Raw genomic sequence first — 14500 nt, 5'->3', positions numbered from 1 at the left:
CTGCAGCAAATCACATTTTTTATTTAATTTGGCCTGCTAGGCTGTTTGCTATTATTTCAAACTTGACCTCTTTCTCTGAGTGAGGTTGTTCATTGTCTTTCCCTCCTTTGGGATAAACAACGTGTACAAGGGGCAAATGTTCATCCAGAGAGAAAAAATCCCATTTGCAACTGAAAGCACTTTCACCTTTCTCCTCCAAAGTGAAAGGCCAATGTAAATACAAGGAAGCCAGAGCTCCTCCCATGGGATCTTTTAAGGTTCGGCTTCTCTAGGAAATGCTGCATGTGCTGAGTGAATGGGAAATCCTGACCAAGTGGGTCTTGAGCAAGTCTCCAGTGAAGGCTGAACTGGGAATGGGTTGCAGCTGAGGAAGGAGATGGTAGGTGAAAGGGGAAGGGAAAACACGTCGTCTCCTCTCCAAAATGGAGATGTGCGCAGGACTCACAGCTTTCTAACTGCATGATGCATGTCTGTACGTCCATGGGGAAGTTCTTCAGGTCCATGGGGCAGGCCAGAGTCAGCGTGATCCTGAGGAGAGAAGACAGCACAAGGGAATGCCACGTGGTTTGTGGTACCAATGAGGGGGTGAACCCCTTGAACATTCAATGTTGCAAACAGGCTGGTACCTTGCCTGAGACACACTAGCGTGCTGGGGGGAATGACTGATCGTTCAACCGCTTCCCTGCCTGTGTTTTCACACGTGGTGTTGGAAAGCATCAGAAATGCCGAGCGTTTGGGTCTGTGATATAATTCCCACCAGAGTCACCTGCTGCAAAAGGCTTTTCACTGCAATGTTGTTTTGGACTGTGCAGAGCAAAGAGTTCCCACACCAAACAGTTTTGCTGCTTCTGTTTTTAGGTCTTGCCTCATGTTCACAGCAGTCTGGATGAGCAGCAAGCCCAAACCCATCCTCTGGACACCCCAGATGCATTTCTAGACACTGGGACTGTTTCGAAATATTTGAACAGAATATTTCTGAGCCAGGAGTTAAAAAGAAAAAAGAGGTTGGTCAAGATCACATGTTGCTGTGGGGGAAAAGAAGGACTCTTGTAGTATCTTCTGCAGGGAAAATGCCCTGTGGTAAGTCAATGTGAATCTCTCTATCTTCCTGAAATCCTGCTGTGCCTCTTGAGAACTCTACTTTTGTTTCTGAAGCTCCATTTTGCACTAAGCGCAGGCTGTATTTTCTGTGGTGTTGCTGTGCTGCCCTATGCCATGATCTATGCTCAAAATGTTTGTTTGCTTCAATAAGTTGATACTAAATTATTTGATTCAGAGAGTTAGGCTTGTGTTATTTGGTTTGATAATGCTGAAAATGTTGTGCCCTGAAGTGTTTAGATTTTTCAGCTTTTTGCCTTGATGTAGAAATAATGGAATTTCCTGGGAGACAGAAGTCAGAAGTTGAATTTTTCTATCATCAGACCTACAAGATACTTAGTAGGAGGGAAAGATATTTTAACTTAAATCATTATGGTGGACAAAATTCTTTGCTTGAGTTTCGAGGCATGTTGGGACAGAAGACCTGACAGTGGAAAGAATTGACCTGTTCAAGTTCCTTTTTTTATGAAAACAGCTGTGTTTTCTGTATTTAAGAAACACCTTAGTAGAAGAGAGTCACAACTAGCCTTTGCCCACTTTGTTTTTCTCATCACATCTCTGGCAGGGGACCCATCCCTGATCAATCAGAGAGATAAGCTTTCAATTAGGTCTTCAGACGAACCACTTGAGAAGGCTTTACTGTAAATATCTAACAGATGTGAAACAGGGTTGACTGTGGCTGCAACCAGGCTGTGAGATGCTGAGCGCGTGTTGGACAAATGTGTGCTCAGGGGTGATTTTGGGTGAACCCGGTGCTGCACATGCTGAGTTCTGGGTCCATGGGACAAAGTCCACCTTCTTGTAAGTTCCTTGATTACAGTTTCACTACTGCAAATAGGAGGAGCAAAGAGCCAGTGAGAAAACTGGCAGTGCACTTTGGATGGATTTTTTTTTGTTTGTTTTTAGGGGAAAGACTATTTCTCCTTTTGCAAACTATATACATTGTGCCCTTCCATCATGAATGTCCTCTTTCTTTTTGGTTTTCACAAGAAAATGTACTTAAAAAGAAACCTGTATTTTCATTTGGAGATGATGGAGATAGGAAAGTTCTTCCTCTTATTATTTTTTTAAATTTATTTTTTCAAAGAAGAATAGAAGGATGAAACATTGGCACAGGCTGCCCACAAAGGCTGTGGGATCTCCATCCATGGAACATTTCAGACAAAGTCACAGCTAACCTGAGCTACTGTTCTCAGTTGTCAGGAGATGGTTGCATGGGAGACCTCTGGAGGTTCCTTCCCACCACGTTGCTATGATGCTGTTAATCAAATGCTCTCCCACTTACAACCTCTCAATTTCTTTTCTTTGCTCAAAGTTTCTACGTTCTCATTTTAGGTTGAACAGTGAGAGTTTGGCTTTGCCCTCCTCCACCTTGGTGGAGCTCTCCCCATCGAATCACCTCACCTGATGCTGTAGAGGACATTGCCATTTCTGGAGATTCTCAGAAGCTTGTTGTCTGTGGTAATCTCATGGAAATGGGCCCCTTTCTCATTAGCAAAGAACAAATCAGGCTTCCAGATGGAGTCCAGCATAGAGGGGTCCAGGTCCAGAGAGTCATCGGGGTATTCGTTGTATGCCAGCCGTGGGTCATTCCACTGCTGTCGCAGGAAGATGTTCACCCTGTAATCCTGCACGGTGTAAGCAGGGAGCAGAGAAACACAGTTAGTGCTCAGAGCAGGCCAAAAGTCCTGAGAACTGGGGAACAAGTACTAAAATCATTCTTGAAAACAAACCATGTCTAGACATACATTCCCAAGCTTCCCAATGCCTTCTTGGCATAAAATCTCAAGGAGCTGTCATTATTTTTAGCTCTGTAGCTTACAGCTATCTCATAGCATAAGCAGCTGCCTAACCTTCCATCCCTCTGTCACAGCAATCACCAGCTGTGTGTGAAGTGTCGAGACCTCTAGTCTGAACCCCAGGGCTGGAGAAGTGATGGTCAGCTGTGGGGTCGTAAGGGCTGGTGTCAGCAAGTTGACTGTTGCAGAGGATTAAGGACTTTGAAACCAATTTCTTTCAGTGTTGAATGATTCTGCATTGTGACTATCTCTGGTTCCAGATTTGTGAAAAGAACAGGCACAGTGAGACAAGCAGGCCAGAGAAGGGACGATGAGAGTACATGAAGATGGGAGGGATGTGCATGAAGTCTGCTCTCCTAATCCTAAGTGAGTGCTCTCTGGTCTTTAATGTCAAAATGCCATAAATGCTACAGATTTTATGGGATGCAATTTCCTTTAATTGAAGCTAGTCCCCCAGCACTATCCAAAATGGTATTTGCCTCATGACCATGTGTCTTACAGCTCCCCTGAGTTCCCCAGGCCAAGGCTGGCTGCTGAGGTTGAGCTCAGATGCTGTCCTGGATAATTAAAGGCAATTTCTGTTCTCCCTGTCTGACCAATAGCTTCCCAGGGTGATCTGCATTGCCCCTTTTCTGCTGAATTTCACATAAGAAAGCGAGCCAACAAATTGAAGTGGGGAGAGGACATGCCAGCTATCAGGAGAGGGATAAAAGCTTCATGTCCAGAAATCAATTGGCATTTTCTAAGTAAAGAGGCAGACTGTGTCTGAAGAGCAGCACATAATAAACCAATTTCACTGCCCTGGCCCAAACTAAAAGTTGCTATAATGATGAAGGGTTTTTTGATGCCTTTTTAATATTAATGTACTTTGAAGACTTTTATTAACTGACAGTTAATGGAGCATGTCTGACTCGCTTGCTGGTATCTAAGACCTGCTGCAGGCACTAGGACCTTTCTTTCAGTGAGAACATTTGGCACCTCTGAAGGGATCTTCCTGACTGCCATCAGGTCTGTTATTTCCATTTGGAGAACATAAAGCTGTGGAGTTGAAGCGTGCATGTGAAAAATAGTCTTTCTGATGTTGCTGCCTCAAATGATGTCTTGCCTATGAACCTACAACCTCTTGCCCAGGAAAACGAGACTCTTGTGGAGTCCAATCACACTGGAGGCTTTGGAGAGGATTGTGTCTTGGGTAGTTTTGGATGGGGTAGTTCATAGCCAAGCTCATGGTCTAGAACCTGTTTCAATTAATTTAGTGCCATCTGCATCCTTGTAGCACAGAAGCTGCTATTGGCATTAATGATTGTGACAACAAATGGACCAAGGACTTGATGCTAAAAGGAGTAGACTTCTGAACATGAAAAAGAGTTGTAACACTCATTCTCCTGATATTCCAAATGTCACCTTCAGAAGTCCTAGTGGGTCCTGCTGAATTGATTATTCATCTGTGTTGACTCTGGATAATGTGTCTTGGGAAAGTCTGAATAGGTATGGACAGCTAGGAACCACGGTCTTAGTGCAGGACTACCCAGTAATGAGAACCTGAAAAAAGAAAGCAACCCTGATTTTCCACTTCCCATGGCATCCAGCAGCTCCCTGAACAGATTTGTGTGCTTTCAGTTCTCCCTTTTTTGTGTGTAAAGATCTGCAGCCACTGCAGTCAGGGGAAATCGATGTCACTGACCTAATAGGTAAAAAGCAAAAGGTTGTTTTGCTTATTCAGCTACAAATAACACTGGATGCTAGCAGGTCAGCTCCAGTTGGGGGCTTGTGTCATGTACAACACAAATTATACTCATGTTTGGAAGAAACTTCAGTGGTAGCTGCCCAGAAGTGTTCTCAGCCTGATGGAGTATTGGAAGGGGAGGGGGAAAGAGAGCCAATCTCTCTACAGCAGCTTGTGTTGTCACAAATAAGCTTTGTTGCTGGACTAAATTCACTGCTTCAGCTCCAAAACTTGCCAAAAGGAAAGAAAAGGGTGAGAAAAGAGGTGTAGTGTGGTTTACATTGCCACGATGGCAGGTATAAGAGGCTGTTGACAGAATGACTGCCATAGTGTTCATCACCACGATGAAGGACCTTAATTACATGTTCGTAGGCCAAATGAAAATTAACTTCTCAGAGCAGATGGCTGTGAGAAGGTCCTTCCCAGCTCATCTCCAGAGACCAAGTGTCCTGTACTCATGTCTCACATGAGAACAGTCCCCAGGCAGGCCCTGAATGTGTGGTGTGAGAGACTGCACCACCTCCATCCAGGGCATATCCAGCAGCGTGGTGAGCAACTCTGGTGTGTCTCCTTTGGAGACAAATGTTTGCAGTGGGTGTTTTTTGTTATGGAACATAGACAACTGAGCATTTACATTGTGATATAAAAAAGACAAGGACAAAGAAATATAATACATGCACTGACTGCAATTCTCTGGCTTTGCCCTTTCATGGCATTAGTGTTTTACCTCTGTGTGTATGTTTATGTTTAGGAAGATCTTTCTTCTCAATTGGTTTATTCCACAGTCTTGGTCTGGCCACTGAGAACACTTGTTTCCTCCCAGATGCCTTTTTCCTTAGCACAGACAGCTGCATTGCCCTCTGGTATTGAAGATGCTGAGCAGCCTTTTAGATTTCTTGTGTCCATGCTTACTCAAATATAAACATAAAAACAAGCACTGTGACAGTAAACTGGACAGGACACTGTCCAAGGATCCAGTAGAAGACACGGAAAGCAAATGGGGTATGTCTGTGGCTTTGATATAGCCTGAGATAAAGGTTATAGTGTTCTGTACCAGATAAAGCACCCTGTGTGTTGAAAGCTTCATGCCTAGGCATTGCAGTCAATGAGAGGTGATGAGCCAAACAACACTCATTCATTGGCTATCTGGAGATATGCAGTGTTTCTCCTGCATGCTATTGTATGAGATCTTAATTAGCACCACCAAGAAGTCCACAGTTGTTCCTGACAGACAGAAGGGACCAACTTCTGATGTGAACTTTCAAATAAAAAAAAAAAGGTTTCTAGTGGAGCTGCAGACTCAGAAAAAAACCCCAACAAACTCTTTCTCCATATCCTTGTCACTTGAACTCCTCATTTGCATGCCAACCACATCCAGGCACTGATCATCTTGTGCAGGCTCAGGAGTGGAGAGCAGCAACTTGGTGTTGTGAAGGTGTTCAGGAGCTTTGCAATTTGGCAAAAAAGCATTTTAGTCCCGATGGGGAAATGTCACAAGGCAGGAAGAAAATAACCAAAGTGATCAAAGTAGTTCAATTCGATAATGCTGGAATGAAATTCTGCTTAGTGGCTTTGCAAAGAGCCAGGGAAACAGAAGATCATTTCAGACCGTTCCTTCCCAGGATACCCCAGTCTTGGCATCTGATGATGAGTGAGTTGATGAAAGCACTGGCAGGCTGGAGGCGGTGCTGTGAAAAAGCAGTGGGGACTGTCAGTAAACTCAATAAATTTCAGCTCCTGACTCAGACGTTCTGTCAGACCAACCTCTACACGGAACAGTTTTGGTGAGAGACTTAGCTTTGATAGATTTACTTTTTGCTGGTAGGAAAAAAGGGAAAACAACAGGGGAGTGACTGAACTCCATCAGGAGGGGATTCTGTTATCCCACCTGGACAGCAGAACACAAGGGGCTGTATTCGCATTGCATTAATTCTCTAGAAAGAGAATGAACAAACATTTTTAAGGCAACTTGCCCTTCAAAGGAGCATTAAAACTGACTGATTGAAAAAACAAACAAACAAACAAACAAACCCCAAACCAAAACAAAAAAAACCCAACCACGTCACTCTGCAAACAGACCTTGGAAGGGTTAATAAGGGACCTCGTTACCTTGCCAGGGCTGTAGCCAAGTAGCCAATTTGAAGGTTGGTGTGAAAGCCGTGCAGCTGGGCCAAGGGGAAGAGGTTGTGGGGTTAGTAGCCGTGTTGGAGGTGCTGCTGAGGAGGAAGCTTGTTTGAGGAAGGCAGGTATGTGGTGAGGGGTGGGGGCAGTACCCTGGTGTTTAATAAGTTTGTGTGGGCTTTTTTTTGTGTTGGAACCCAGAGCAGAAAGATTTTCTGGGTCTCCCTACAAAAGGAGGAGAAAGTGTATTCCTTTGGACTGCAGATGGAGCTGCTGGGGGGGGGGCAGTAGCAACCATCCTGAGTTTCAAGCTTAGGAGTTCAGTAGTAAGCTCTTGTTCTTTAGCTTGTGTTATGTTTTTTGGTGTGTCCTTATATTTGAGTTGCACAGTCTTATTTCATGATGTGGTTGTAGTTTGTTTGTTTATTTCTTTTTTCCACCTCCTTCACTCAGTGCAAAGACAACCCGCAGCCAAAACACTGCAGGTCTAACATTAAAACTGCAGTAGGCTGTGAGATGTTGTGAAAACCTTTTCATTTTGCATTGCGTGACTTGATACATGCTTATCATCTCTGTGGGATTGATGACTGGTTTTAAAAATGACTGGCTCAAACCCTAGCCTTTGCTACAGGTTTTGCGTATTGATACTTACTTCTATCACTGACCTTGGGTTGAGTGGATATAGTATTAAACATGACCCATACACTTCATCACTCATATTTGCTATCTGCTGCCCTGTGGCTTGTGAGGCTGGAGTGAATTGCTTAGTTTGTCTTGTGGGATATTTTTTTATCTTATTGGAAAGCTCATGTGAAGATGTGTCTGAACAAGTATTTAACATTTGGACAGTTGCAGCCTCCAGCTTCTCTTGTCCTTAGGAGATGCTGGGAGACCAATTGTGGCTTTGTTGCAGCTGCCTGAAGGTTACATTTGGTTTGCTCTTTTCAGATGGCATGAAATCAGCAGAAATAAATTTGCATATATGCCCTCTATCTAGAGGACCCTGTGCTGGCTGTTTTGTGGTTTTCTTTCCTTTACACTCATTTACTCCTTCTTAAAACATGGGACTTGGAGCAGCCATTTTGAGCATTGAGTGTTCCCAACTGCCTGAACTAGTGAGAGATCCATAAAACTGTAGCTTCCATTGGAAGGGGTAGCAAGGGCATCACCGAACTCTAAGTTTGCTGTTATAGCTGGAAATTTGTTAGATCAAATGCTTAGACAATCCTACTAGTTGTCCTAAGCTACGAAGAAAAGTCAAAGCTGGTGAAACTGATCAGCTTAAAACCAAGATGTTGCTCTCTAGGTGCCTGACTTCTGATTTAATTTTTTAATGAAGAATTTGTAGCTCTGCTATAGGTTTATTACTCTGATGTGGCTGGGGGGAAGGTGTTTATGGCTTGTGGTTGGGTGTGGTGGTATTTGGTGCTTTTAATGAAAATAAGCACATAGATTGGATGCAACTTGCATTTGTCCTCTGGAATCTCTTGCTGCTGGATGCACTACTGTGGTAATGCTTTGGGACAGAAGGAAGGTGGCTGTTGTCAGTGGCAGTATCTTTCCCCTCAAAGCACCTGGGTTCACAGGGATGTGTTCCCAGTCACAGATTCCCTTGTCCTCATAAATGATTGTAAGCAAAGTTGATGGATATAAGCTATGGGCTACAATCTAATGTAAATGTCCCATCAATTATGTGCACAGCTACAGGCTTTTACACTGGGTGTTTGGCTCTGCAGGATGCTTAAGAGTTCATTTCCCTTGCTCTAAGTCAGCTCTACTTCAGGGAATCCAGTTTGGTAGATGACTTTGTCTTCCCCCCTCCACCCCCAGCCTTGCAACAATTTTTAGGACTCTTTCTTGCCTTGTTCATTTTGAAGATTTATGGAACAGATATCAGCTTTCTCCCCACTCTGGGAAGTCAGTGCCTTCTCTTGGTCCCAACTTAGCTTCACTTCTGAGGTTTGTAGACTGCAGTGGCTGTATAAAATGCCTGGGGTTTTCTTGTATTTTCCTGTATCCTCTTCCTCTGTCTTTCATGATGCCTCAAACCGTAAGTGAGCATTCACCTCCAATCTCTCTCATCCTCTGCATGGTGACCTTATGATCTGTGAGATTCAGGTAGCGTAAGCTTAGATGGCAATAATGGTATTTTCTGTAGGAACTACTAGCCCCATTATGGGGATACTTTAAAGGCTTCTCTAATTGTATGTGTGTTATCTATAAAACCCTGTGACTCTTGCAGGTAGTAGTGCAATAGTAACCAAATATAAGATGACATAGTATTTGGAACCTGAACCTGGCTAGACTTAGAGTGCCTAATGATTGTGATTTGAACCATAGTCTTGCTCTTTCTCTTTTGGTGAGTGAAGCAGCTGGGGAAGTGTTACCATCATCAATCCCAAGGGTGAATGATGGAGTACTGCTTTCTTAACGGTAAGCACTGAACTGCCTCTCTCCAAACAAAGCTTTTCCCCTCTACAGATCTTTGATTGCTTGTTTGTATTCAGAGGGGAGAGACCAGCTTCTCTGCAGATTAAATCCCAGGTTAGCAAATCCTAGTCTGCTCCAACTTGCCAGGTTCACATTTTTAGATGTTTTAGTACCTGTGTCGTTTGTGTACTCGTCAGCGTTTACAAGCAGAATTGCCGTCCCCAAAGAAGTGCATTATATGAGCTTGTGTGCAATGCTGCGTCAGCCTGACATCTGGACTAGCTTGTCAGAGCTGTCTTGGGTATTTCTAGACAAAGCAATGTGCCCAGAGGGTGCTCTCGGGTTCCCATGGGAATTTTTTCTATGGAAGATAGACTGTGAAATGAGTGGCATCTGGAGAGGACAGCAAGTCCCTGCAGCATGCCTTGGAGGTGAACTGCATCTCTCTCATGCTAGTCTATGTTAATTTTATGGAGCATCCTGCTTACAGGGATCCTGTGGCATCTTGGTATGACTGCTCCAATACATCTCACAGTGGAGGACAGATGGATTGAAAAACATGTCATTGTAACGCGCTCTGCACATTGCGGAGGGTCCTGTGTGGGCCTGCCCGTCTCCCTTGCCTGCTGTGGATCATCTCTGCTGGATTGTGTAGGAGCAGAGTATTTATTGCCTGTAACACCAAAGGACCAAAGGAGGTATCCAATGCAATAGTACATTAGGAATAGACATGTATTTTGATTCTAGTTCTTTCTCTTTTGCTTTACATACAAATGAATCCATGAATACACTTCTCAACTCTGACATCTATGAGCTCTGACAAATGTTGTAATCCAACTCTGAAATGTGTTTCTTTATGCTTGGATGGAGTAACAGGTGTGTGGTGATGGGTTTTTTTTTTTCCTCTCCACTCTGCTGCTAGAGCTGAACTGTCCCCAACCCCAAACATTTCCAGAACAATAGTATAGTGTCAGAAGAGACTTGCAACCTCTGGTATATAGCTGTTGATCTCCTCTGACGGTGGTGTGCAAGACAAGTAACTTGTTCAGATCAAATAGTGTGATCTATGTGTAAATCCTATAACATCCTGCCTAAATGTATGAAGCACCTGAAGCCCGAGTCTGGCATTCTTCGTTCAACATTTTTCTAGAAAAAAGAATTACCAAAGAGTAATTAAACACCATATTTCTGGATTATCTTTAATTAGCACTGAGGAGAGGCACTGTACCTCCAGAGTTTTCCTTTGCTGTTCACTGATTATGTCACAACCAATCTTTAATAGTTTTCAGATGGAGCAATTATCTCCTGTTCTAGTGATCCTCTGCTCCTAGTGTCTTGCCAATTAGATACAGCCTTTAGCAATGTTCACTAATTTTGTCTGAAGTGGGCCTTCACTTGCAAATATTGGTTTTGATTTTTTTTTTTTAACTAAAAATCATTGTTTAACAGAAATATGTCTCCAAGAAAATAATCATTTAGTGATTCTCTTAATCTTTGGGAATCTGGTGCAGACCGAATTTGAGTTCAGCTGATTTTCCTTCACTGAAGTGTGGATTCAAACTTCTGGATTTATATGCACCTGGAAACAGTTGTACATACTTTGTTTTTGAGCTTGGAGCCTTAGGTATGTCTTCAGAAAAGACTATATGATTCCTGTTCTGATCCTTATACTTGTCCTGTACAGTGTTTTCATAGAGATGCAGATTTTTCAGCTACATGCAGTGTGAGTCTTGTGTGCTGACCATCAATTTACTCAAACCTTAGGTGAACTTGGAAACATACAGGCAATATTACAGGCAATATTTTCCTCTGGTCACACTAAAGAGAAGGGTGCTGCTGCCTTTGCTGGGAGTGCAATGAGGCTGAACCAATAGCTGAGCAGCTGTGCTGAGATTTTGGTTTTTTTTAAACTTACCATCGTTGTTTCTGCAATCGACCCAAAGCTGTTGATGAAAATGTTGCAGCTGACATTCACTGGTGGACCTGCATGACAAATAGAGATCGGAACAGTGGTTCACTGTGTGCTTATAAGACAAAGTATTTCCACTCTGTAGTATTAAAACCTATTGTGGGAACAGTGTGACTAAGGGGCAAATATGGGAATAAGGTCTGGGTGACCTGGTTTAGTTTAGTCTTGGTTCTGAAGCCAGTTTGACATCAAACAATGCTCCTGCTTTGTGTCTGTTCCCCTGTTTGGGAGAGTGTTTATATATCTCTTCTGTGAACTGTTTAAAAGGAATCACAGCCAGGCAGGACGCTTTCCACATATCTTGACATTGCTGTATGGGTGGCCAGCTCACCTAGAACATGATAGCAGTGTCTCCCAGAAAAAATCCAAGAGATTATTGAAAGGCCCTATTATTTAGAGGTGTGTAGTTTTAAAATACTCATTTAAAGAATCTAAATAGTTCTGAACTAGGACAATGTGCTTCCTGAAGAGCCAGTGCAGCAGAGTGTGCTATAGGGCTCAGTCTGGATAGAGGAGCAAGCACCCCATGGGATGATGGTGTCTGCTGAGGCCCACAGCTGGGCAGGAAACTGCAGGGCTCTGCCAGCAGAAATTTCCTGGCTGTCCTGTTTTGGGAGAAGTTACTACCAGACCTAGGGCCATGCTGCTTCTGGGCTTCACTTGCTTTCAGATCAAAGCTTGGTTTACCCTGCTTGTATCAGAAAAGTTAAGGGACTACCAGAGGAGAGGAGTGAGGATTAAGGGATGAAAAGATTGTGGTTAGAGGGCATTTGGGTCAGTCTGTTTGTGTGGTACTGGTGCACGGGCATATCAGCATGACTAGAAATTTATCACAATATTGCCTGGCAGATCTGGGGTGTAAATGTTGCATTTACACCGAGAGAGATGCCAAGAGCTGCAGTTCAGCACAATGCAAAAAGTTGGAGAACATTTTGGAACAAGAGCCGTATCTGGTGCTGGGCAAACCTGTGCTTTGCCCACAGAATGAGAGGATTTCTGTAGAGCCTTAACAAGGGGAGGAAAGGAGCAAAAGGGGCTTTGCCCTGGGGGCTCCCAAAGGACCTGCTACTGGTGCTGCCCAGTGTGTGGTGGGGACAGGCAGCCCAGGCAGGGAGCAGAGGACTCTGCCCCCAGAACCATGGTTCCCTTTCAACACTGGGGGAATTAATCTCGTGTCATCCCTCTGACAGATGCTTCTGGGGACATAAGATCTGTGGGAGTGGTGAGTGTGAATTTTTAGATTATTCTCCCATCCTTTATGGAGACAGGATGGTGTCTGCATTTCAAACACTGCCTGATGGCTCAGCCTTGCTGAGGGAGCGATGCTTGTCTGCTAAGGCCACATCTGCAGTCTGGCAGCTGCTGCAAAATGAAATACTTGAGAGGTGGGGAATGGCTTTAAGGAGAGGCTTGTGCCTCTAATCACTGCAAACTTCTTCATGTGTGGAAATTGGTGGAAATTCCTTATTGCTAAGTAGCAGTTGGAATTTGATTTTTCTCCCCTTTGTTTCCCTTTCCTGCTCTCCAGTTTTGCCCTCATCTGAAACTTTGTGCCTGCCGTCTGCAGGAGTAGGATTGCAGCCATTGCACCTATCATCTCTATAGCTGGGAGTTTTTTGGTATGAGGAGCAGGCTTCTGTCTAACCAGTTCCCAGACAGCCATTTGCCAGCATAACAGCAGCTCACATCCTGCTCAATCTGTTTCAGACTTTTAAACACAGGCGTGAGCTAAAATATCAGGTACAAAAAGGTGTCTTTTTTTTTTCTCCTCCTTTAGCAACTCATTTTATCCAAAAGGCTTGTGATGTACACATTTGGTCAGACTCATTTTATACCTTCTGTAGTGCTCCTCTTGAGCTCAGGAGTAATAGTTTTCTTCTCTGGATCCGTTTCATGAACCACACAGAACCTTCGTGTGCACGTGACTTCTCCTTCCAGAGGGCACAGTGTAAGGAAAACACTGAGCTGACCTCCTGGATGATTGCATGTGCTCATCCCTGAAGATTTTGGCCATGTTCATCCTGGTCCTGTGCTAATATGCTCTGGTGAAGCTGGGTATGGGATGAGGTTGTCCCAGTGCACATGAAGATGACTCTTGGGGCAGCCCAGCCCTTGCTGAGGCACAATGCTCTTCCTGCTGCATCCAAGGGGAGCTGTTAGCACTTTGCAAGGTTTTTGGTGTGTTTGTTGGGTTGTTGTTGTTTGTTTTCATTTTTTTTTTAGCTTGTGTGAGGCTCTAGAAACTTCCCCACCTACTGCTGAAATGTGCCAACTCTGCAGCTGTGAAGGAATATAGTGTTCCAGCAGCAGGGTTATGTGTGCAGCCTGGGCAAGAGGACCCTTGTCCCACATCTGCTGGGTTCAGCTCTGCCCTGCCCAGGTTATTGACTTCATCCTCCAACTTAAACCAAGGCCCAAATGTTGCTGCTTTATTCTCAGAAAGTGGATCTCCAGCTTTTATGGAAAAGCTGCAATCTTCTTTTTGTTAATATTCCCCTCCCCAAAAATCAATCTGATATGGATCTTTGGTATTATTTTCATTCAGATCTAAGCCATTAAAATGCCCTTATGAGTTACTACAGTTAATTTAAATGACATGCTTTGAGAGCTACAACCCCAAGCTCTGTAAAACACCTCCTATGCCTCCCATATAAATTGGAGCCTGATTTATGTGTGGGAGGCTAAGCCAGCAAAACTGCCCTGTGGGGAAGGTGTAGTTCATTGAAATAAAACCAAAATTAAATTATCTCAAATAAAAATGCAATACAGCTGCCTTCAGCAGGAAGATAATGTATACATTTCATTAAATATTAAAGTTTAATTTCTTTTGTGTGTGTGCATAATTTAGAGGTAGGGAGGTTTACAGGTTTTTATTTTTTTAACTCTTTGTGGTTTGGATAAAAACAGTAGTGTTTTCTGCTGCCTATTTGATTGCTAGGACTTAACGTTCTCACCTATATTTGGGTTTAAAAACCTAGCATAGAGCTTATTACTTGAAGCTGGATGGCAAGTGTTACCAATATGATTAATGGGTCCTGGGAGCCCTGTTGTAGCACTGCTAGTGGCACTTGGGGTGAGGAGGAATTGGTGGCAGGAAAGAAATGAACATTCAAATGGGCTGGACACTGGCTGAGAGGGGCCAGGTCTGACTTCTATCTCTTAGTAAAGGTATTACAAGGTTGTTTACATCTTGAGTGGAAATCAGATGTCTTTCCAGACATCTACAAGGGATCAATGTGCCAAATCTCTCATTATCATACATATTTCATATGAACATAAAGACAGTTCATGTATATACAGTTAGGGAGGCATTAATGAGGATTGCATGCATGTTTTGATCCCAAAATGAAACCAAGG

The 14500-nt window shown here is 43.6% G+C and overlaps 1 protein-coding gene and 1 long non-coding RNA gene across 4 annotated transcripts in view; one reads left to right on the top strand and one right to left on the bottom strand.

Annotated features, from left to right (window-relative positions):
* Positions 1-14500, bottom strand: part of GLRA1 (glycine receptor alpha 1) — a 37653-nt gene that overhangs the window by 7189 nt on the left and 15964 nt on the right. For all 3 annotated transcript variants that reach the window (XM_021289239.2, XM_005503375.3, XM_065029750.1), the window contains exons 3-5: positions 11090-11157; positions 2503-2726; positions 446-528 (exon numbers count right to left, since the gene is read on the bottom strand). In XM_021289239.2, coding sequence (XP_021144914.1) covers positions 446-528; positions 2503-2726; positions 11090-11157 — 375 coding nt within the window. The remainder of the gene's footprint in view (positions 1-445; positions 529-2502; positions 2727-11089; positions 11158-14500) is intronic.
* Positions 6432-14500, top strand: part of LOC110359598 (uncharacterized) — a 167621-nt gene continuing 159552 nt past the window's right edge. The window contains exon 1 of the long non-coding RNA XR_010466116.1: positions 6432-6869. This is a non-coding gene — a long non-coding RNA (uncharacterized LOC110359598). The remainder of the gene's footprint in view (positions 6870-14500) is intronic.

The sequence above is a fragment of the Columba livia genome, chromosome 14 (assembly GCF_036013475.1).
Source record: "Columba livia isolate bColLiv1 breed racing homer chromosome 14, bColLiv1.pat.W.v2, whole genome shotgun sequence".
Lineage (NCBI taxonomy): Eukaryota > Metazoa > Chordata > Aves > Columbiformes > Columbidae > Columba > Columba livia.
Note: the sequence above shows the minus strand (reverse complement) of the source record. Positions and strands in the feature narration are given on the sequence as shown.